Raw genomic sequence first — 21,038 nt, forward strand, 5'->3', positions numbered from 1 at the left:
GATTTGAGAAGATGAAGACAAAAGTAAGTAGGAAAAGTATGTAAGAATTTGAAGAAAAAAATAAAAAAAGTAATGATTGTGTTGTTGAATTGAGAAAAAAAGTATTGAAATCTTGCGATATTACGAGTAAAAAATCCACATAGTATTTGGTAATAAAGTTAAGTTTGATTTAATTGGATTTAGTTTGATTTGAGAAGATAAAGACAAAAGTAATTGGAAATAGTATGCGAGGGAATTTGAAGGAAAAATAAAAAGTAATGATTGTATTGTTGAATTGAGGAAACAATATTGAAATTGAGGAAAAATTATTAAATAGTTAGAGAATTCAGCATTAAAAAATTATTGTAATAATACAATAGATAAGAAAAAGTATGAGAAAAATTTAAAGAAAAAGATAGAAAAGTAATAATTATATTGTATTGTATTAATTGAAAAAATTATGTGAGAGAATTTGAAAAAGAAAATAAATAATAATAATTATATTGTTGATTTGAGGAAAAAATTTTGAAATTGAGGAAAAAAGAATTGAATAGTTAGGGAATTTAGTATTAAAAAATTAATTATAATAATATAATAGATAAGAAAAAGTATGAGAGAGAATTTGAAAACAAAATGAAAAAGTGATGATTGTATTGTTAAATTGAAAAAAAAAAGTAAAATTAAATTGAATTTAATTTCGTAAATAAACAATACCAGCGTATATTATTCAGGAAAAAAAAAAAGCAGCGTATCTGTTAAGGCCAGGCCCGTTCACCAAAAAAGAGAAGAATCTTTACCTTTATTAGGCCCGGCCCATTCTTTTGGCTCTCTCTCTCTCTCTCGTTCTCGTTCTCAGTCGGTGTACGTTCGGTGATTCAACAGCTTCCTCCTCCTCCGCCTCATCTCTCCCCCCACGCCCCCCCCTCCGTACCGGCGATCTCGGGTATGCAACTGTGACTCCTTTCGCCGCTGCGGCCTCTCCCAAGTCGAAGTGGAACAGGTGATGATCCATACTTTAGGGTTTTGTCAGTTTTCGGTTTCGGGCACTGATCGGTGACTCGATTGACTGGCGATTGTCGCCCGATGGTCCTAGCAGCAAAGAAATTGTGGATTCCCAGTAATCTCCCAACTCGGACCCCCCCATTTCCTCCCCCTTTTATCTCGATCGCATTGCAGTAGTTGATTAGTGCTTGGTATGGGGATTTAGATTCCATTGCGTGCAATTACTGATCGCACTTGGGCAGAGAGCTCAGTCAGTATATATAATTGTCAGTCGCCTCCGATTCCACTCTGATGCTCCATCAGTTCCTTTCTTTATTTGGAAAGTCGTACCGGTATTGGCTTTCTTGGTAGCTGCGATCGAGTGTGTCATCGGTATTAACCAGTATGCAGTCTTACTTGTGGATGGAATTTGTTTGATTCTGCGGCTACTGGGTTAAGTAATTGGGCTGTTGAATAGCAGCTTAGGTAGTGACACAGAGCTGCAAGGTGACCTGAAAATGGAGGCTTCAATAGATGTCTCTGGAACCACTACGTGTAATGAAAATGTGGGCACACGTATACCCCCAGACTCCGAGGCGAAACCTATGCAATGCACAAGTAATTACGAAGATAATGACTTTGATGTGGATACCTTAGCGGACCTTGGGCAGAAACGAGAACTGGGTGATGAGTATGTTGAGGTTGATATAATAAATGGGGCCTCAAATCCTGGTGATATTATTGAAATCCAAGAAACGATTGTTGGGCAAGATTCTACTGAAAGTTCGAGTTCATTTAGTGGATCTTTATCTGGAGCTGAGAATGGTTCTGCTCTGAGTGATGGTGAAGTTGAATCTCAGTATACTGCTGGCCATATGCCAGGATTTTACTTCCCTGGACTCTATGAAGGATTTACAACGAGGTATGTTTTATCAGATCATTGTTGGATGATGTATTATATTTCATTGTGATAGCCTGCATATCTCATTTGATTTTAGCTCCAACTCCTTTTCTTGTTTCTTCCTTATGAGCTGATAATAGTTTATTCGATTAAGTAATCTAATTGCCCGAAAAACTTTAGGGGTTGGACCAGGTGCTGAAGTTAGCTTTTTTGACAAATAATAATATGGAACGGACTTCCATATTCTTGGTTAATAAGAAGCGAGCGTAATTCTCTAGTTCTAATCCTTGTTACAATCCCAACTGTTAGCCTTGGTTGACTGTTCCTCCTCTTTTCATCTGCTTACTTCTATATGTTTGCTCCGTGTCATCAGCGTATATGCATGAGGTTAGTTGAGTCATTGACTTCTGCTGGAAATATTCAGATTGGGATAGCCTTTACACTTCTAGATGGGGAATATTGGAAACATCATGGTGAAATGTTATCATCTCATTTATTACTTCTCCTGAGGATTGGCTTAATAATCTGACTCTTCTGCTGTAATAGCTGTAATTACATAAGTAAAATATATTGAGTTGAAGATATGAGTCTAGTTTGAAAAGTTTTTTTTTATATGACTAGAAACTTTTTTGTCTCATATTCGTGGACGGGCATTTATGGTGGTATCTAAAAAATTTCTTTCAATCAATATATATGGTATTCAAGTGATTGAATCAAAATCTGAGTAGCTTGCAAGGAGAAAGCTGTAAGGGGAAGGAATACAGTCTCCATATAAACTGAACTGGATTGGCAAGAAAACAAAAGCAATCCTTTGGTAAAAGGAAGTTGCTGGACCACAATCATATGTTTCTAGCAATGAGACGAACTTGAAAACTTTTGCTTCTTGGTTGAAGGATCTCATATAGATATAGACACTACAAATGTCTGTATGATTATTAATAAGCAGAGTGCTAGCTATTCAGCACTACACAAAAAATGAGGGAGTTATTGGACCAAGGAGATCATAAGTTTTCAGTGATGAACTTGAGAACTTCAGCTTGAAAGTCGAGAGATCTCGAAGTGTGTAGTTACTATAAGTGTCTCTATGACTGAAATAATTGTTTAGAGGAGACTGGTAGCGATGCTACACTTCCCATCCTTCTCTTTTCCACCTTTACTTAATTGTTCGCTCTCTACATAGTGCCCAATCAACTTAGTTCGAATACCCACTACCGTATAAAGCATGGAGAAAAATGAATCTGTGGATATTGATGCTTGTCAGATTAGGATAAATGGGACTTACATCATTTAAGAATCCTCGGCCTGTGAAGATAAGATCTAATCACTAATGTGCATGGATGGCTCTTATCCAATTTTATACCTATTAGATAATTCTAGGGAATTTCATCAGAAATGGTTCAAACTCTGGATAGATTCTTGGCCATGGATTTTGTACCTATTCTTTTGATGTTGCATAGACAAAATCTGTTGATTTGATAAATATTTCCGTACTGGATTATTCCAAGTTAAAAATACCTGGTTTGGCAATCCTTCAATCTGACAGATGCACTTGTGCATGTGACTTATCAATTGTAGGAAGAAGAGGTTGACGGATCATTGGAGGAGGTTCATACGCCCAGTCAAGTGGCGCTGTCTATGGCTAGAATTGCAAATTAAGGAACTCCAGTCCCGAGCACTAGAGTATGATAAGGAACTTGCAAAATATGAAGAAAGAAAGCAATTTTTATTTGACAACTCCACATCAGAAGGTTCTGATTCAAAGTTGCTTGCATTTTCTGGTCAACTTCCAAGCAAGAATGTCATGAAGAGGAGAAAAAGGAAAAGAATTGAGGAGACTGTTGATATAGCATCGTATATGTCAAACCACAATCTGTTCTCCTATTTTGGTATGGTACTCCTGGATTTTACTCGTGACTGCCCTTACATTATCATAAAGAAACTTTCTCTCTGGAGGATTTATATCACATGCTACTTTTCACATGCAGCTAAGAAATACCCTGCTGATCGGGCTTTAGCTAAAGATGGCAATGGCAGTCAAGGTATGATGTTTGCCCTCTCTAATTGAACATTCTGTTTTCAAGAATATATGGCTATTCCACTGCATTAAAGTTATTCTAGTAAAAGTGGAAGTGCTATTTCTTGCAACCCTAGTGAAACTAAGACTTGGCAGATGTCAAGAAAAAAAATCTATACATGGTGGCCTGACAAAATGTGAAAAATCTTCTTGTTCTCCCTTCTCTCATCACATCCTTCTTCGTGGCTTTATCCTCTTCCTTGCTTTCGTATCTTTATGGAGCATTTTGAATGCCTTAGGGCTTTCTTGAAAACACATGGCAGAACACAGTTGGGATTGATTTCAATAGTTTGTGAAGATGAAATGAAAATCTGTACAAACCAGTGTTTCTCATTTTAAACTATATAGGTAGTCTTGGTTTAGTATCAAAAATACAAAGAATGTCATGTAAAATGCTGCGTCTGATGTATTGAGCCTTCAGGCTGTTGTTATTTGGTTGGAGGCTTCCAGTTGTCGATTTTATTACCTGGGTCTGTTGAATATTTATTGGAGCAGGTGTAGCCGTTAAAGTATCCATATTTAATGCCATTTCTCTTAGATTTGTGTATGTCCATGAGTGCTGATTTTCATGTCTTTTTTTTTTTTTTTTTTTTTTTCCTCCATTGATTTTACAGCTATCGCCAATGGTGTTCCCAGCTTAGGCGTTGATGATTCACTTCATCGTAGAGATGGTGATACTTCCATGGAACAAATACTAGCAAAGATTGTAATAGCTCAGTCACAAATCCAACAGCTGAAGACTCGAATAGAAAAGGTGATCAGTGAGAACCCTGGGAAGTTCTCTTCTGTTAATAGATTGAGCTCTGTGATTCCAGGCTCTGCAGGGACTGCTTCCGATGAAGATCCTGCATCTCCTCCTGCAAATGGGCAATTTTCACCGGTTAAATCTCTCTACGCTGCATCGCAGCTTGTATCAGAACATGATGTCGGAGATCTACTTTTGCCCAATCATGCTGTTGTAGACCATGGAGGCATGACTTCTCTTCCTGATGTGGTAGAAAGCACTAACCAGGTAATGGTTTTGGTTAAGTGTGGCTGTGGGCCATTTCTTTCATTTACTAGTGACGCCATGTTTCTTACCCTAGTTTTAAAATTGCTTTGATCTTCCTCGAAATTCATTGCTTTGTCTTTGGTCATATCTTTTATAAGAAGCCACCTCAGTTTCCAGTGTGTAAAATTGTTGTGCACTATGCTGTCTGCTATATGTGGTTGATGGAGTGTGGAGATTTTATGTGAGCTGCAGCTTCATACTTCCGTTACTCTTGTTTAGTATCACGAGCTATTCTATTGCCCCCTGTTTTGAATCAATTCTGGAGGGAGATGATTTCAATATACGGTTGTTCATTTCATTCCTTGTTTTGAAATACATTGGAGTGAACTGATTTATCTGCCAAGGATTTTGAAATTTGAACTGAGGTTGCTTCCAATGGAACTGAATTTGGCCAAATCTTGCTGATTTTGACCTGATTTTAGTTCCAATTCAAGTCTTGCATTTTGATTCAATTCTTATATCCTTTGGATTCAATTCTTATATCCTTTGGATTCCAAAATGACAGTATTCTAATTAAATTCTTGTGAAATGAATTGAAATATAGCATTTTGAGGATTCCAAACAGTGTTGATGACCAAACAGTTCTTGCTGGGATTCTTGTGCTTGTTCGAATATACATATATATTTTGGATAAGGTCTAATATTTTGGGCTATTGAGATAATTGCTAATTACTTTGCTATTTCTGCAGACTGAAGATGGTGTTCTAATAGACAATCGGGCAGCAAAAGAAAAATTGCTGAATTTCGAAAAGGTTGGAGATGAGCAGGAAAAGTCTGAGAGACAGTTGGAAAGGCAGAAGAAGGTGGTTTCAACAGCTGAAGTTCCAGAAGCAGCCCTACCTGTGGAGACACCCTCTCCTCTGGAGGCATCGAATGTGAAATCCCGTCCTTCCCTGAAGACTTACATCTCCAATAACAAGAGGAAGCGGAGAAGAAAAGTAACCGCTCCCCGCAAAAAGACCAAGAGAGTATCGGGTTAGAACAGAGTTTAGGATATTCCTTTACCCCTTATGTAGTTGCTGATCTTGTGCAGTCGCGTGCTAGCTGTATATTCCCCAACGGGCCCTTACCCCTTCTTTCTATCAGAAGATTGCATCTGTTTTAGGGCAAACATTTGTTTTAGAGCTGGAATTCTTTTCCGCTTTATCCGAGTTTATTGATATGTTTGGCTCGGATGTAAATAAGAGATTTTTGCCTATAATTTGAGGTAGTGCCGAACTTCAAGGGGCTTCAAAAGATCTCAATAAAGGTATGAATAAATAAAGAGACTTTTGCCAAGTATGTCTCGTCTAGCACACCTTTGGTAGAGCCGAGCCACACAATGTTGCTGGTACTATCGTCGAAGGGATGGAAGTGGATGAGAACCATGTCGATGATGTGCAGATGAACGACGACAATCTAGTGAGGGAACTTTTATCATTAATGTTAAACGAAGTGTTCTCGTTGATGATGATGAGACGACTGAAGTCTTTGATGATGATTGGGATGCTTAGATAATTGATGGAGGACATCATGATGATGACGATACTGATTATTGGCCGCCGACACAAGGGCAGGAAAGTGCTGCCTATACAAGTGATTATGATGATTATAACAATCTATGTAGGGAGCTTTTGGCATCCAGCCAGTGATACGGTACCGTCAATTTATAGCTTTTGAATTCGATATTTCATTTATTTATCAATCTAACAACTATACCACCTGCGATTTGATGTCAAAATCTCCCCTTTTATGTCCATGCCCTTGCAATCTTAAGTCATTAATAATTTTTTCCAAGTCGTTATTCATCCTTTCCAATGTTGCTACTTTTTCCTCCCATATTGAGAGCTTCATAACAAGGAGGTTATTCTTTGTCCTTTACAACTTTCAACTCTACTACAAGAGTTTGTTTGTCTATAAGCAATGATCTAATTACGTCTTTTGATTGCTTCGAGTCATCAAGATCAAACCTTTCGAAAAATTTACAGTCGTTATCTTGCATCACCAACATTTATCTTCAACAGATTATATCAGACTTATAATCCTACTCATAGACATACTCGCTAAAACCTATAACAATTTAGACACTTTTGCAAGTAAACATTTTATTAAATAAAAAGTAAAATGTAGTCCCTAAAACCTATAACAAGTACACTAATTTGGTCGCACATCAGTTTCCACATTTCCGTAACTACAGGGGTTAACAACTAAATTTCTGAAAGGTTGAAAGATGTCTAGTTGTTAAATATGATTTTTTTTAGCAACTAAAATTGATTGTTTAGTTGTTAATAGACTATTTCATTATAGTACGTCACTACTAGTTTGAGAACAGATGTGCCATTTGTTTTCATTCATGTAAAAATATGATTTGCCTTTGAACACCTGATATGATGCCTCTCATTTTTCTCCATATGAAATATATTTTGGTAAATATACTTATGTTACTTATAAAAAAAAAATACTTATGTTATTAAATCAAAAAAATTATTATTACATTATTATATCATAAAAGTTTCATAATTCCAAAAATTAAATGTAAATTTTTCAAGTAACTGTCATGCCATAACCATAAGTCATAACAGTGTACCTGTTCGATTTAATTGATCGACATATGAAAAGTCAAGTAATGTGAGAGGGCCAAATCCTATTTGGCACAACTACATCGATCCTCGCTTTGGCTTTTTTGTATACTGTACAAGGCATGACATGCATTACGTGTGGTAGTAGATATAATTTCATTTCGTAAAAATTATACGGGACATTTAAGTGTGATTTTGTGGGTAATTGCACCAGAGCACACAACCTTTACAAAGTGGAACAATTACTTTTTTTTTTGTAACAATTAATACAAAAATTTACAATTTAATTGGAATCGAGTACATTTTCTCATTTGCCTGCTGACGCTATTAGATATTGCTAACGTGGCAGACAATGTGTCAAATGGGCATTCGACGTGGTCCAAACATTCATATTAAAAATTCTTTAAACAAAATAATAAAACGAAAATTTTAAAAAAGAAATATCTTTCTTCCATCCATATCCCCGAGTCTCTTCTCTGAACCCTAAGACTCAAGAAATCTTGAGACACAAAACTTCAGCCCCATCTCCTTCAACCAGAAAATGGAAACTCGACCCACTTCATCCATCACAAGCACAAGAACTGATGCAGAGAATGGAAGCTAGACGTGAACAAGAAACACAAGAACAAGTGAAGCGCGGAAGAAGATGAAGGTATGAAGCACACAATCTCTACTACTACTACTACTACTCCTCGCTCAATTGGCGCCTACCTGAGAGATCAAGCCCCAATTTTTATTTTATTATTTTATTTTTCTTATAATTTCAAGTGAATCGGGGTGAGGGCGCGCCCATTGACGAGCTCGCCCCTCGACCAAGGTCGTCTGACGGGCCGAGAGATCTAATTAATCTCTGTCTTATTCGGGGGTGGGGGTGCCCACGTAGGGAGAGATTAGGGCAGTAGCCAAGGAGAAGGAGCTTTATTCATAGGCAACTCAACAAATTACATGGAGTGACTCCCTAATTATAGGCTCAACAAGCCACTAAGATAGGAAACATAACAACCTACAAAAACATCAATCAAGTCACAAATATTCTGCAAAAAATCACCCATATTTTATTATGCAAACCTTCTTTTTCCTAAATATTAGATCTACATCCTTTAACACTCCCCCACAAGATGAACATAGAATGCCACGAAATGTTCCTCTAGCTAATAATCTTGATCTCCTCATTCTCATTTGGTCAATCAAATTGCACCTTCGTTTACAATCAAATTGCGCAGTGATAAGAAAAAAACAGTTTCTTTTACGCCAAGAAATGCTCTCCGTTCTATTCATTTTGATGGAGGTAACAAACACGTAATCAATGCATGTAACAGAAAAGTGCCGGCTCCAATTGATGGTTCGCAGCTGATCGGTCACGATCGACCCACTCTGATACCACGTCAATTTGCCAATGAATTGGGGAAATTCGTCTCACATTCAATTGAATTGTATTACGATATACAAATTGACAGATGATTATCTTAATAAATTGGCCAAAGAAGCTTCGTAGAATAAGATAAAAAATACAAGGAAATTATCTATACTTTACAACAGAATAATTCGATTCCAGAAATATAGCTAATAAGTAGGGAGGAGAGCAGGGGCAGAGAGATTCTATTTAATTATTTTTTTTCTTTGAAAGTTTGGGCCACGTTGCATGCTCATTTAACACATCATTTGCTATGTTAGCAAAGTTAACTTGCTGATATCAAAAGGTAAATGACGGAATGTACTTGATTGCAACCAAATTGTAAATCTTTTGTATTAAATTGTTGCAAATTTAAAGGAAAAAATTGTACCATATTATTAAAACTTTGCAAAGGTTACCTCTGGTGTAATTTTTTTCTAACTTTTTCTAAAGAGATATTTCGGATATATAAATTCATTATTTAATGCAATATGTTTATTTTATATAAAGCGTGAACTTCGCGCTTCATGTTATACATGGAATTCATCTTTCATTTTCTATGTAAAATTTACAAAACTTTTTTAATTAAATTAATTAGATAAATAAAATTATATTGAATTTTTTTTAAAAGAGAGGTGAATGTCGGAAAGAGGAAGAGAGGGAGAAAAATTGTAGGTGAAAAAAGCGGAGTGAGATGGACATGGAAAGGTGAAATTATAAAATTGTCCATAGATCTAATAGCAATTCACTTTTTGAAAATTTTGAAGTAAGAATAAGTTGGAAAAGAGTTTTGTATTTTTACAGAGATAAACAATTTGTATGAAATCATATTTACTTTCTATGATGAATAATATAAAATAGTTTCTGTAAGTTTGAATAGTGTCCGTATTCAACAAGAAGTACCTAAAGAACGTACAAGAGTAGTAGCACCCATAATGCGATCAAACGCATCGAAGTTCAAATGAAGTTGAAGGCTAGTAATCTTGGTAAGTCCATATTTGTCGCAAACAACCTGAGGAATGGGAAGTACTTGCTTATGGCATTGACATATTTATCGTGGGAGTTATTAACGTAACATACAATCATTCACTAAGATATATCACCCGCGCTTCACTGCAGGTTTGAAAGCTACACCAATATTTATATTCTGAAAATCACGATCAAAGTATAATAGGCGTTAAATGATCCTACTAATTTTACGTGAATGAACTTTACTTATATATATGAATTTAATTCATTTCATGATCACCGCCAAATTAAAGTTCAAGCGAGAGATGAGTCTCTATTTATAGGCTGATGTTCTTGCGTTTCATTGAAAAATATTAGGGCATTCCTAGTATCACAAATAAAAAGAGGCTGTGCAAATTAATAACTAATTGAAATAGGTATTTATACGCAAATAAAAAATTACTGAAAATGAAACTTAAAATAAATAAATAAATAAATAAGTGCTCTTACTAATTTTAAGTGGACGAAATTTATTTTCAGTGTAGGACTTCGAAATTCATTGGATAGTCATAACAAAGTCAAACTCTAAGGGAGAACCAATCACATCTAATAAGCTTGTGTAAAGTAACTATATTTTCATCGAAAATAAAAGCAAGACATTTCTAATGTCACAAATATATATAGAAAAAAATTACTTGATTTAGTGGCAAATTGAAATTATTATTTTATATACATAATTCAAGAAACTATTACAAATATTAATTATAAATTGATAAATAAATGGACATAATTATTTCAGGTGTATGAACTTTACTTATAGCACAGGAGCTCGAGTGTCATTAAACGGTCATAGCCAAGATCAAGGTGTAAGTGAGGATTAGTTTAAAATAATTAGTTGGTGTAACCTTTCCTTTCACTAAGAACAAGATTAGAGCATTTTTAATGGCACGAATAGGGAGAAACCACTTAAATTAGCGTCTCATCTGCCCCTCTGATGCTGTTCACTTCAGGTAATGTGGCTGATGATCTTTCAAACAACGTCTGACGTGGCATTGAATTAAAAAAAATGTTTTTGATTATAATTAAACAACTAAAAGAAATCAGAAATAAAAATAAAAAAAAACTCTCTTTTCTCTCCCTGTCAATCCCTTCTCTCTCTTTCTAGCCTCTCTCTCACCTACGGCAATAGCATTAAAGCTCGCCCAACAACAGTCGATTGCCGGAAGCTCGCCCGCGCTCTCTCTCCTCCTCCTTCCTTCTCTCTCGATTGATTATTTTTTAATAAACTCAAGTAAATTGGGGGTGAGTTGCCCTTGCCGGCAATCTCACTCCCCGACAAAGCTCATGGCGGTGTCTGAACCCACCGCCGAGCTCGGTTGGGAGGTGGAGTTGCCAACATGGGTCGAGTGATGGGGTTGCCCTTCGGGCTGCAGCACCCCTGATCGTCATTTTTTTTTTTAAAGATCTAGATAGTCCTCTTGAGTCGGGATCGATCCAACTCGATACAAGCTGCTGAAGCAGCCATGGTGGTCTTGCAAGTGATCAGCATTGTGGTGGTGGCTGAGGTTGCGCTTGCTCGAGAATGATGTCGAAAATGATCGAGATCGAAGTGAGGAGAGAGAGAGCTCAGAGAGAGGAGAGAATTTTTTTGAATTTATTTTTATTTTTATTTTATTATTTAGTTTAAATTTTGAGCCGCGTTGAATGCTTGTTTAACAAGTCAGAAAAAAGCCACATCAGCAAGCCGTGACAGCGTCGGAGTGCACCTGATTGCGACAAACTCAAACATTTTGTATCAAATCCTAACAAAAAATTCATTTTGTACCAAAGTGTTACATTTAGCAAACCTTTGTAAGCATGGTGTAATTATCCTGTTTCCTTTTGCATATAAGAGTTGCATAGAAGAAGAGGATTTTAATTAGATATGCAGAAGAAGCGAATGGAGGGAAGCGCATGCATGCACTAATAGATGTAAGCTGACTGAAAATGAATGCCTGAAAACAATTCTATTTCAATTGGACATTGTTTAAATGCAGAGCATAAAGAATTCTGCGACTTGAGAAAAGCAGGCATGGTCAAGTCAAGTAAATGAGGATGCAACTGTAATATTGAACATTAGCAGCATATGTTGATGCACTTGTCCTCCGGAACAGCTTTCGGAACAGGCAGCCACATATAGCATTTTGTATGAACTTGGGAAAACTATTTTCTCATGATGCAACAGTAGCTAGAGGACCAAAGCATAAACTGGTACAGCAAAGGCCGTTCTCTCCATACCTTTCCGTATTCGCTAACTGTGTCCAATCCAACGAAACAAAGGTCTATATCCACTGCAATTACCAAAAATATCTATTGGCCAGTGAAAGCAGACTGTCAAGTTACAAAGCTGGAAAAGGAAAAGAGAGGAGTGAGCAGAGCAACCTCAGTCTGATGAGGAAGCATAATTTCAAAACTGTAAGTTCAGTATGAATTTGTAGTGAGATGAACCATTTCAGAGAAAAAGTTGACCATACAAGCGGACTCAATAAAAGGAAGGTGTTTTTTTTTTGTTCTTTGTTCAGAGACAAGCGGAGGAGGACCCAGAAATGATAATATTACCTCAAACAAAGTCCGCAAAAATGAGAGGAGAAGGACCTAGAAAAGACACAACCGGTTTTTTTTTTTTCCCCCCTCTTTGTTCAGACACAATGATAATATTAGGCACTTTATGGTGGAAATTACCATGCAGCCAACCCAAAGCAAAAAGCGTCCTAGTAGAAGAGATTAAAACAAAAGCAGAAGTCTCCTAATTGCAGGCATCTTCTCATGAGCCAAGCAAAACCAGATGGACATACGATAATGATATTATAAGGGGATCGGGAGACAAAAAAAAAAGAACAAAAAAAGGAGAAGGTGAGACCTTGAAATTATTGGTCTTGAATCAGTGAATGAAGGCTGACAACTTCCTGGGCAAACCAATCTAGGAAAGGCCCGAAGAAATTAAGATCGGAAACCAATGAGAGATGGTGAGAGTGGTGAGAATATGAGGGGAGATATATGTGAGAGCAACTGATGGTCGGAAAAGCAATAATCAAGTCTGCTTATATGATTACCTGAACAGAGGCGGATGGCAGTAGGAGGCGGAGGCGTAGGCACTGCTGTGAGCTGGAGAAGCTGGTCGGGTCTGGGGGATTCCGCGGGAGGAGCTTGGAGGGGAGTACCGTCAGTCAGAGGCAGTGCCGGAAGCACGGCTGCTGTGGAGGTGTAGAAGCTGCTTCTGGGTTAGGCGGTTAACTGCTCTCCATGAAAAGTGGGGGAATACGTGGTAACTGTCCGTATAGTGGGAGTTGCATTTAGTGGGTAAAGGACATTATGAAAGAAATTTCAAAATGGGCAAATTGGATATTGAAACTGAGATGAAAGGCCTCGGCTGATAGAGTAGTAGTGATTTAGATATATGATCCTCAGGAAAAAATCATATCAAGGATTCCCGGAGCTGGAAGAGTATGAAAGACAATCCCAAAGCTCACTCCAGATCCTAAAGCATAAACTGAGTGCAAATGCCCACTTTCGGCCCAAGTAGAATTCTGCATGAGCCAAAGAGAGGCTGTTCACCTCTAACAACACAAAGTTACAACCCCAATTTGGTTGGAACACTGAACCACCGGCTCCCGCGCATGTTCCACGATATGGTCAGACCCACATAGGCTTGGCAACTGGGCCTGGTGGGGCTCATTGAGGATCTGTGAGCAATATCAATAGTTGATCAGGAAAAATCTTTTTTCTAGTGTATTCAGGTTTAAATAGACACTTCATTTCGTAAAAGTGGATATTAAGGCGCTTTATGTCCCAGTTAAAATAAGAAGAATCCTTCTATCTGTCTCTCACCCTGCTAAATTTCATCAACCAAGACAATCTACTCTCAGTGCGCAAGTGTAAAAACAGCTTATGAGGAGTTTTGAATGGTGCATGAGTCAATAAGTACACGGTTATTGATCATCAATTTTTAAACAATGCTTAGAGATGTAGTTAAATGGTACCTACCCGAATCATCTTTTCCGTGTCTTCCACTGAAAGGAATACCATAAATTTCAATACGAGTAGCGAAAAAAATTGAAAAGAAAAAGAAAATGTTTACAAAAGAACCAAAACTAACAGGAACAAAAGGCATGCTACTTATATGTGCAAATATACAAGTTTCATTCTGCTCAGCCAAGCATTCTACTCCTGTTTCCGATCCTGATCATACTATGATATTCCATAATACTCAGGGCAGGCAATAACTTTCCATAAGTTCTCTTACCAATGGCCTCAAAATACAGAAATTACAGTAAAGAGCACCTACCCGGACTTTCTCATGCATGACCAATCCAGCGAGCATGCTAGGAAGCTCACTTACCCACCCGTGACTTTCAACTTAACTGGAAAATAAAGAAATGAATCTAAATTAGAAACATGTAACAATCACCAGAAAGCAACTTCAGAAAGGAGTGAAACCAATATTCACCTTTGCATTAATCTCCGAAATCAACACTTCAATTGCATCAGCATAGATGGACCTAGAGGTAGCAAAAAGGGAAGCACATCCCCCCTGATTCTTGACCTTCTATCAGAATTTCCTACATGCTCAACCTCAGCCAACTGTCGTTCATATTGACCCCTGATTCTTGACCTTCTATCAGAATTTCCTACATGCTCAACCTCAGCCAACTGTCGTTCATATTGAACACTTGTTTTTCCTCAAGAATCCCGGCCTCAATCTAAATCCTGCATCAGCCCCTATGCATTGGATTCAAAATTACATAGATTCACGGGATCCTTGTAGGAACTCATTCCAATCATGTTAGATCCAAGTAATATAAGTCCACTATACATGTGTATCTAATTCCTCCATGTGCACAAACAAACGGCCCAAAGTTGAGTGGATATGTTGCCACTTTGGGTGCATCCTATCTCCAGCCACAAACTCCCTTACTTCACCATCAATCTCAATAACACTGCAACCAATCTCCTTATTTGCACCCCTTTCCCTCATCAAGCCCTTGATTTCCTCTGCATCTCTCCACCTCCTCTCCATTGCATAAAGGTTGCGCAAAATTACGTAGTTCCCATCATTCCATGGCTCCGCAATAGTAGAATTCTTTATCACCCTGTCAGCCCTTGCTGCATCCTTAAAGTAACCACATCCGAAGAGAAAGGAACTTAGTATTATTCCATTAACCTTATATGGCATATGGTTGATCAAATTCTCCGCTTCATCCAAGCACCCTGCTCTCCCTAATAGATCAACCATGCAACCATAGTGCTCAATCTCAGGTGTAAGACCGAACTCCACGTCCATGGCTTTAAACCACCTCTTCCCTTCCTCTAGTAGACCAGCGTGATTGCAAGCTGATAAAACACCTAGCAGCGTGACCTCATTGGGTTTGTACCCACTGCGTTGCATCTCCAAAAATATCTCCAATGCTTGCTGCCCACAGCCATTAATGGCCAGCCCATTGATCAGCGCATTCCAAGAAGCTAATTCTCGATTGCGCATCTCATCAAAAACAGTTCTGGCTTCACTAATTGCGCCACATTTAGCAAACATGTCAATGAGTGCAGTACATACATTGGTTTTCCTGTCGAGTTTCTTCTTCCGAACAAACTGGTGGACCCAATTACCCAAATCCAGAGCACCCAGATCTGCTATTGCTGGAAGTATGCTCACAATGGTTACTTCATCAGGTTGTATTGATGCTCTCAACTGCATTTGATGGAACAATCCCAATGCTTCATGGGGTTGATTATTTTGGGAATATCCACTAATCATTACGTTCCAAGTATATAGATTTCTATCTGGCATAGATTCAAAAATTAAGCAGGCAGATTCAGTATCACCAACGTGGCAATATCCATAAATCATACTGGTACAAGTGATCACATTCCGCTCTGGCATCTCATCAAATAATCGCTTAGCTGACTCCATCTCCCCCAGCTTAACATACCCATCAATAATCAAGTTAAATGCTGCAAGGTCCTTTTCGGGCATTTGCTCAAATAACTTCCTAGCAGTACTTATATCGCCTGATTTCACGTATCCACCAACCAACGCAGTCCATGAAACCAAGCTTCTCTCAGGCATTTCATCGAACACCTTCCTCGCGAAGTCCGTTCTGCCCCATTTGGCGTACATGTCCACGAACGACGTCGAGACATACAAATCTAGGCACAGCCCAATCTTCACAACAAGACTCTGCAACTGTAACCCTTCCCAGAGGAACATCCCAGAAGAAGAACAAGACTTCACCAGCGCAGTAAACGTAAAACTATCAGGCACAAAGCGAGTGTGCCTCTTGAGATCTCTGTACACAACCAAAGAATCCTCGTATTGGCGTACGCCCACATAAGCTCTGATCAAGATGTTACAGAGGAACCCGTCGTCTTTGTGGGGACTAGCGTCGAACACCCGCCGCACGTGCCCGTGAAGGAGGGAGGAGTAGCAGGTGAGTAGCTTGGTGAAGAGATTGACGTTGGTGTCGAGGGCATGCCGGAGCATGAAAGCATGGATTTGGAGGACCGAGGCTTTCGAGTGCTTCTTGCATTGGAGAAGATGGAGACAATTTCTCTCTATCGGAGTCCAAAGGGACTGTTGCATTTTCTCTCACAATTTTATGGATTTTTTTGGGGTTAAATTCTATATATATATATATATATATATATATATATATATATTTCTGGATTATATAAGAAGGGTAATTCTAAGGAACCTATTACTAATATAATAAAATTCCTCCACTCGTAACCTCAAGGGGTTTTGATCTAATGATTAATGTGCACCTAAGTTTGTATTGAGGCCCGAGTTCAAATCCCTTTGGGATCACCGGAGCGCCTTTAGCGTAATTACTTGTTCCGTACGCCACCGGGGTTCACGGAGCCATTGGGATTAGACGGGCGAAGCCTGAACACCCGGGTTAGCAAAAAAAAAAAAATCCTCAACTCGTAACTGTTTTTGGAATCCTCGCTAGCAGCATTGTCAAACTCGAGTTTCAAGATAGAAATGGAGGGTATCCACATATTGTAAAGTATAATCTAAATGTGAAATCGTAAGTTTCTACCAAAATTAAAAATTATATTTCAAAAAATAATCATATATAAATTATATCATAAATTGAACAAACTATATTAAATTAAACGAAAAAAAAAAGAAAGACAAAAGAAACACCATATAAATGTCGAAGTATTTAAATTCAACTCTAAACAATCCATAATCAATATAAATATTACATAAGATAATCCACACTCCACGCAGACTACGTAGTCCATCCACGGAAACAAGATAAATGTTCAAAAACACAAAGATCTCTAATACATATATTGTCCAGTAGAAAGCATTAGAGTTTTTACCAAGGTTTCCTACACTATCATCACCATATTCACCACCATCATCACCGGATTCACCACCACCATCATCATTGTCTTCAATAACAAACTCATCACCTCTAACCATAGAAGAATGTCCTTGAACTTCGTCAGAATGAACATCAAAATTGAGTGGAATTTCTTTATCACCTTCATGGACTTCAACCGATTCTTCTCTTCAATCTTCATTCCCTTCGTTGTCGGCATCATCATCAAGAATATGAAGCAAGTTAACACTTGATGAGCCAATGGAAACAGGTTCCTCCGTTAACCACTCATCATCAGAGGAGATGTCTTCTACGCCACTTTGGCTTCTATTATCTCTTCCCCGTCGATCTTTCAATTTGGTATTGTACATAACAAAGCCTGAATCATTCATTTTCTTTTAGTGCAAAAGATTTATTCTCTTTGTATGCACTTGCAAAGTCCAAAAGATCATATATATTCATGAGATTATGCTTATTAATAGAAAAGGAAAATGGAGAAAAACATACCATTTGAATATGTAATATGTTTCTATATTTTTACCATCTCAAAGGCACTCCAATAAGTTCGCGATCAGATGAATTGCATGTCAAACTCAAAATTCTTATGGCAACCATCGGCAGTTCCGTAAATTAATCTCTATAAGACTCCCACCAATCAGTGGGTTCCTTCTCGGTCCTTGCATTCTTAACCGATTCCCTTCCAAATAATCCTCTTGCCTTATGAAAAACATCAAGTTGCTTGTCAATCTTAAGCCTTTCATTTGGATCGAGAACTATCCAATCAAGGCAATTGTACAATCCAATTTTGACATTTAAATTATCTTTGAAGTTCATCCGATAGTGAAAGTGAGGATTCAAATAATATCCAGCTACATGAGGTCGATGAAGTTGAAGCTCCCACCTTTCGTCGATGATTTGTAAAACCGTTTTATAACTGAAAAATAAAATTAAACTACTAGCTCTTGCTAATGAAATGACAAAATCATGTAAAAATGAACAACTAAGTAAAATTACCTTTTCTTGATGTTATTGAAATTACTTTGAATCTTCCCTTTAACTTATCCACAACATCATAGATAAATCCCATAGTGGCTTTTCTTATGAATCCACCAACCGAAGCACTTGAATGAGAGGACATGCGGCCTCAAGATAAAATACAACGTTCTTCCAACATTAACTATCCAATGCACTTTCTTGCACTCAAACCCCATCTCGTGTTTTCAAAAACTTGGTGGCTCTATTTCTTGAGAGGAGAACAAACTTTTAAGTCATGAAAGCAACCAAAAGTCAAGTATGCTGTGGCATGAAATGTAGCACTAGGTCGAATCAAATCTCTCTTGTTTGTAAATTGCCTTAACAAGACGGTGACGGTGGTCCTCCCATATATAAATGTAGTCGTCTTTCTCCCTTTGGCAATTGTTTCTTCATGCACATCTAATTTCTTCTCTAAATCTTCTAACATTAGATCAATGCAAATGCAGCACAAGGGGTGCAAAACAACCTCTTCCTCTTGGTCATCAACATTTCATTAACTGCTCTGTAGTTTGCAGTGCTGTTTGTTATCACTTGCACAATATTTTCTTCCCCTACCTTCTCAACAATATCATCTAGCATGTGAAAAATCTTATCAGCGGTCTTGGATATATCCGAAGTATCATGAGATGCTAAAACTATAGTACCCTTTGGATTATTAACCAAGAAATTACAAATAAAAGCGTCTTTTTCGATCATGTCCAGCCATCAGACATAATAGAACAACCAGATTTTTTCCACTCCATCTTGTATTCATCCACCATCCTCTGTGCATCAACAACATCCTTCTCAAGAAACTTTCCCTAAGCTCATGATAAGAAGGCAGCTTCATTCCACAACCATATCTACCGATAGATTCAACTATTTTTCACGAAATATGGAGATTTCACACAATTAAATGGAATGGCATTAACATAGAAGAACCTGACTATGTCGCGACATGTCTGCTCTCTCAAGTCTCTCTTAAACATCTAGTTTATTGTTGACTGAGTATTAGATTCGCCTGAACTTTTTCTCTTCACAATTGTATCCATCAAATCCTTGGCCTTTTTATTTGCAAACACTTATGGCACTTCATCATTCGAAGCATCCCCATACCAAAAGCTAGTTTCCTTTTCTTTTCAACCTCAGTCTTTTTCTTCAAAAGGAGCTCAATCATTTCAACCTTAACATCCTCGGCCACCGATAAACATGGCTCCACATCCTTTTTTGTGCATGCCAAATGCTGCTGCTTGAGACGAAAATTCCACCTGGTCAAGATCTTACTACAATAGTTGCGTTTCACTTTCTTCCCGTTGCCATCGACGTCACACCCATGATGCCATCCAACATTTGTCCTGCTCTCGACAGCATTTATCCTTACCATTTTAGTGGTAGAAGTAGAAGGTGAATTTTATTGGTGGAAGCTGAAGCTGACATTTGTTCTTTTCTCTTCTTTGTATGAAAAAATAATCAATCAATTAGTAATCAAATTAGAGGAACCACATAACCCACTCAAATATTGTACCAAGACCTTGAAAAAAATTGTAAATCTAGAAGTTGCATCAAGGACAGAGAGAAGAGCCATCGATCACTTAATGCATCTACGATATATATGTAATATATATATGAGGGGATCAGTAAGTTGTGATAGGCATAGGTCAATCAAATTCGTAAAATAATATGAATCATAAAAAACAACACACCATCAAATTCATTTTAGATTCATAATAAGCAATTAGCGGCTCAAAAGCTATTAACCATCCAAATGAAGTCAGCAATCTCGAATCAGTACAAAGAGGGCTAGGCAAGGCTTTCTTCGATACTCAATTCAAATGTTGAAACTGTAAAGTAGAAAAAAAGGGGAGAAATGGGGGAAGGGGTAGTCCATCCTCATTGAGGCTTGACACCAATTAAGAAGAAAAGCAGTGGATGTCCGCAAAATTGAAAGCCCTAAAATGGAGAATTCTCACCTCTGTTACTTCGGATAGGCAACGATCGAATAACCGGCAGGGCAGGGGCGTAAAATTGGTAACGTAATAATAATCACGACCAGAGCCGATGTGGAATCCCTCGCCTTTGATGTCGAGCTCTCAACTATTGATTGTCGAGCATGAAGTCGAGCGTGAACGGAGAAGCAGAGTCGAGCTTGAAAGGAGAAGGAGAAAGAAGATATGTATGTAGTTGTCTACTCCAATGCATGAATTGGCCTTAATTTCCCTTAAAAAAGGCCCCAAATTTCCCTTAAAAAAAGCAAATGCAGAGCTTGTCTGAAACATTAAGTCGCATACAAATGAACGATTCTAACGATTGAATCGAGTTAAATTTCATTCCAGCATGTTTCTAAGCAAACATCCGATTTTATCAACTGTTAACTCGGTATCTCATGTGAAGACGTAAAATCGTCCGGAGAATCACAATTTTAACAACATTGCTTGCTATTGTCCTTATCATTAGATAAATAGATAAAGCAATTAAATTGAAAAATAAATAAATAATCTACGCACGATCTTCTTTCCTACTTCCTTCTCCGCCACTCTACAGTGCCTCCTCCTCCCCTCTACCCCAACCGCGTCCCTTCCTCCTCGTTTGCCCCGCCAATGCTGCTTGTTCTTCTTGACACTATTAGTCCTGCCCCTTGCAACTAGTTGCCCTCTCAGGTAAAATTTGACTTCAATTTGTTTATTTTAAGATGATTTTAGGGTTCTTCACTCCTCAATCGGTGCTCCTCTTCCTAAAACTACTTCGCTTCTCCACCTCCCCTTCTCTCTCTCA

The 21,038-nt window shown here is 37.9% G+C and overlaps 2 protein-coding genes across 12 annotated transcripts; one reads left to right on the forward strand and one right to left on the reverse strand.

Annotated features, from left to right (window-relative positions):
• Positions 1–841: 841 nt before the first annotated feature.
• LOC116208327 lies at positions 842–6,267 on the forward strand. 2 transcript variants are annotated; one of them, XM_031541703.1, is made up of 6 exons: positions 843–1,882; positions 3,437–3,541; positions 3,653–3,747; positions 3,847–3,900; positions 4,550–4,947; positions 5,676–6,267. In XM_031541703.1, the coding sequence occupies exons 1-6, from the start codon at positions 1,479–1,481 to the stop codon at positions 5,964–5,966; spliced, it is 1,347 nt and encodes a 448-aa protein (XP_031397563.1). In that variant the 5' UTR covers positions 843–1,478; the 3' UTR covers positions 5,967–6,267. The 2 variants fall into 2 exon arrangements, with proteins under 2 accessions (XP_031397562.1, XP_031397563.1); XM_031541702.1 differs by having other exon boundaries at positions 842–1,882; positions 3,437–3,747.
• Positions 6,268–11,851: 5,584 nt separating this feature from the next.
• Positions 11,852–16,524, reverse strand: LOC116208189 (pentatricopeptide repeat-containing protein At2g44880-like). Of its 10 annotated transcripts, none has more exons than XM_031541488.1 (5): positions 14,372–16,524; positions 14,210–14,285; positions 12,978–13,607; positions 12,785–12,844; positions 11,852–12,215 (listed from the first exon to the last, which is right to left on the reverse strand). In XM_031541488.1, the coding sequence occupies exon 1, from the start codon at positions 16,499–16,501 to the stop codon at positions 14,732–14,734; it is 1,770 nt and encodes a 589-aa protein (XP_031397348.1). In that variant the 5' UTR covers positions 16,502–16,524; the 3' UTR covers positions 11,852–12,215; positions 12,785–12,844; positions 12,978–13,607; positions 14,210–14,285; positions 14,372–14,731. The 10 variants fall into 10 exon arrangements, with proteins under 10 accessions (XP_031397348.1, XP_031397346.1, XP_031397349.1 ...); XM_031541486.1 differs by having other exon boundaries at positions 11,852–12,271; XM_031541489.1 differs by lacking the exon at positions 12,785–12,844.
• Between the last annotated feature and the right edge of the window lie 4,514 nt (positions 16,525–21,038).

This window comes from Punica granatum, chromosome 5 (assembly GCF_007655135.1).
Source record: "Punica granatum isolate Tunisia-2019 chromosome 5, ASM765513v2, whole genome shotgun sequence".
In the NCBI taxonomy this organism is placed as follows: Eukaryota; Viridiplantae; Streptophyta; class Magnoliopsida; order Myrtales; family Lythraceae; genus Punica; species Punica granatum.

Bases quoted from the DNA above. Each gene is read 5' to 3' on its own strand.
- LOC116208327 (XM_031541702.1), top strand. From the start codon at position 1,479: ATGGAGGCTTCAATAGATGTCTCTGGAACCACTACGTGTAATGAAAAT. The intron at 1,883-3,436 runs GTATGTTTTATC...TATCAATTGTAG, and splicing joins TATGAAGGATTTACAACGAG to GAAGAAGAGGTTGACGGATC. The intron at 4,948-5,675 runs GTAATGGTTTTG...CTATTTCTGCAG, and splicing joins TGGTAGAAAGCACTAACCAG to ACTGAAGATGGTGTTCTAAT.
- LOC116208189 (XM_031541489.1), bottom strand. From the start codon at position 16,501: ATGCAACAGTCCCTTTGGACTCCGATAGAGAGAAATTGTCTCCATCTT.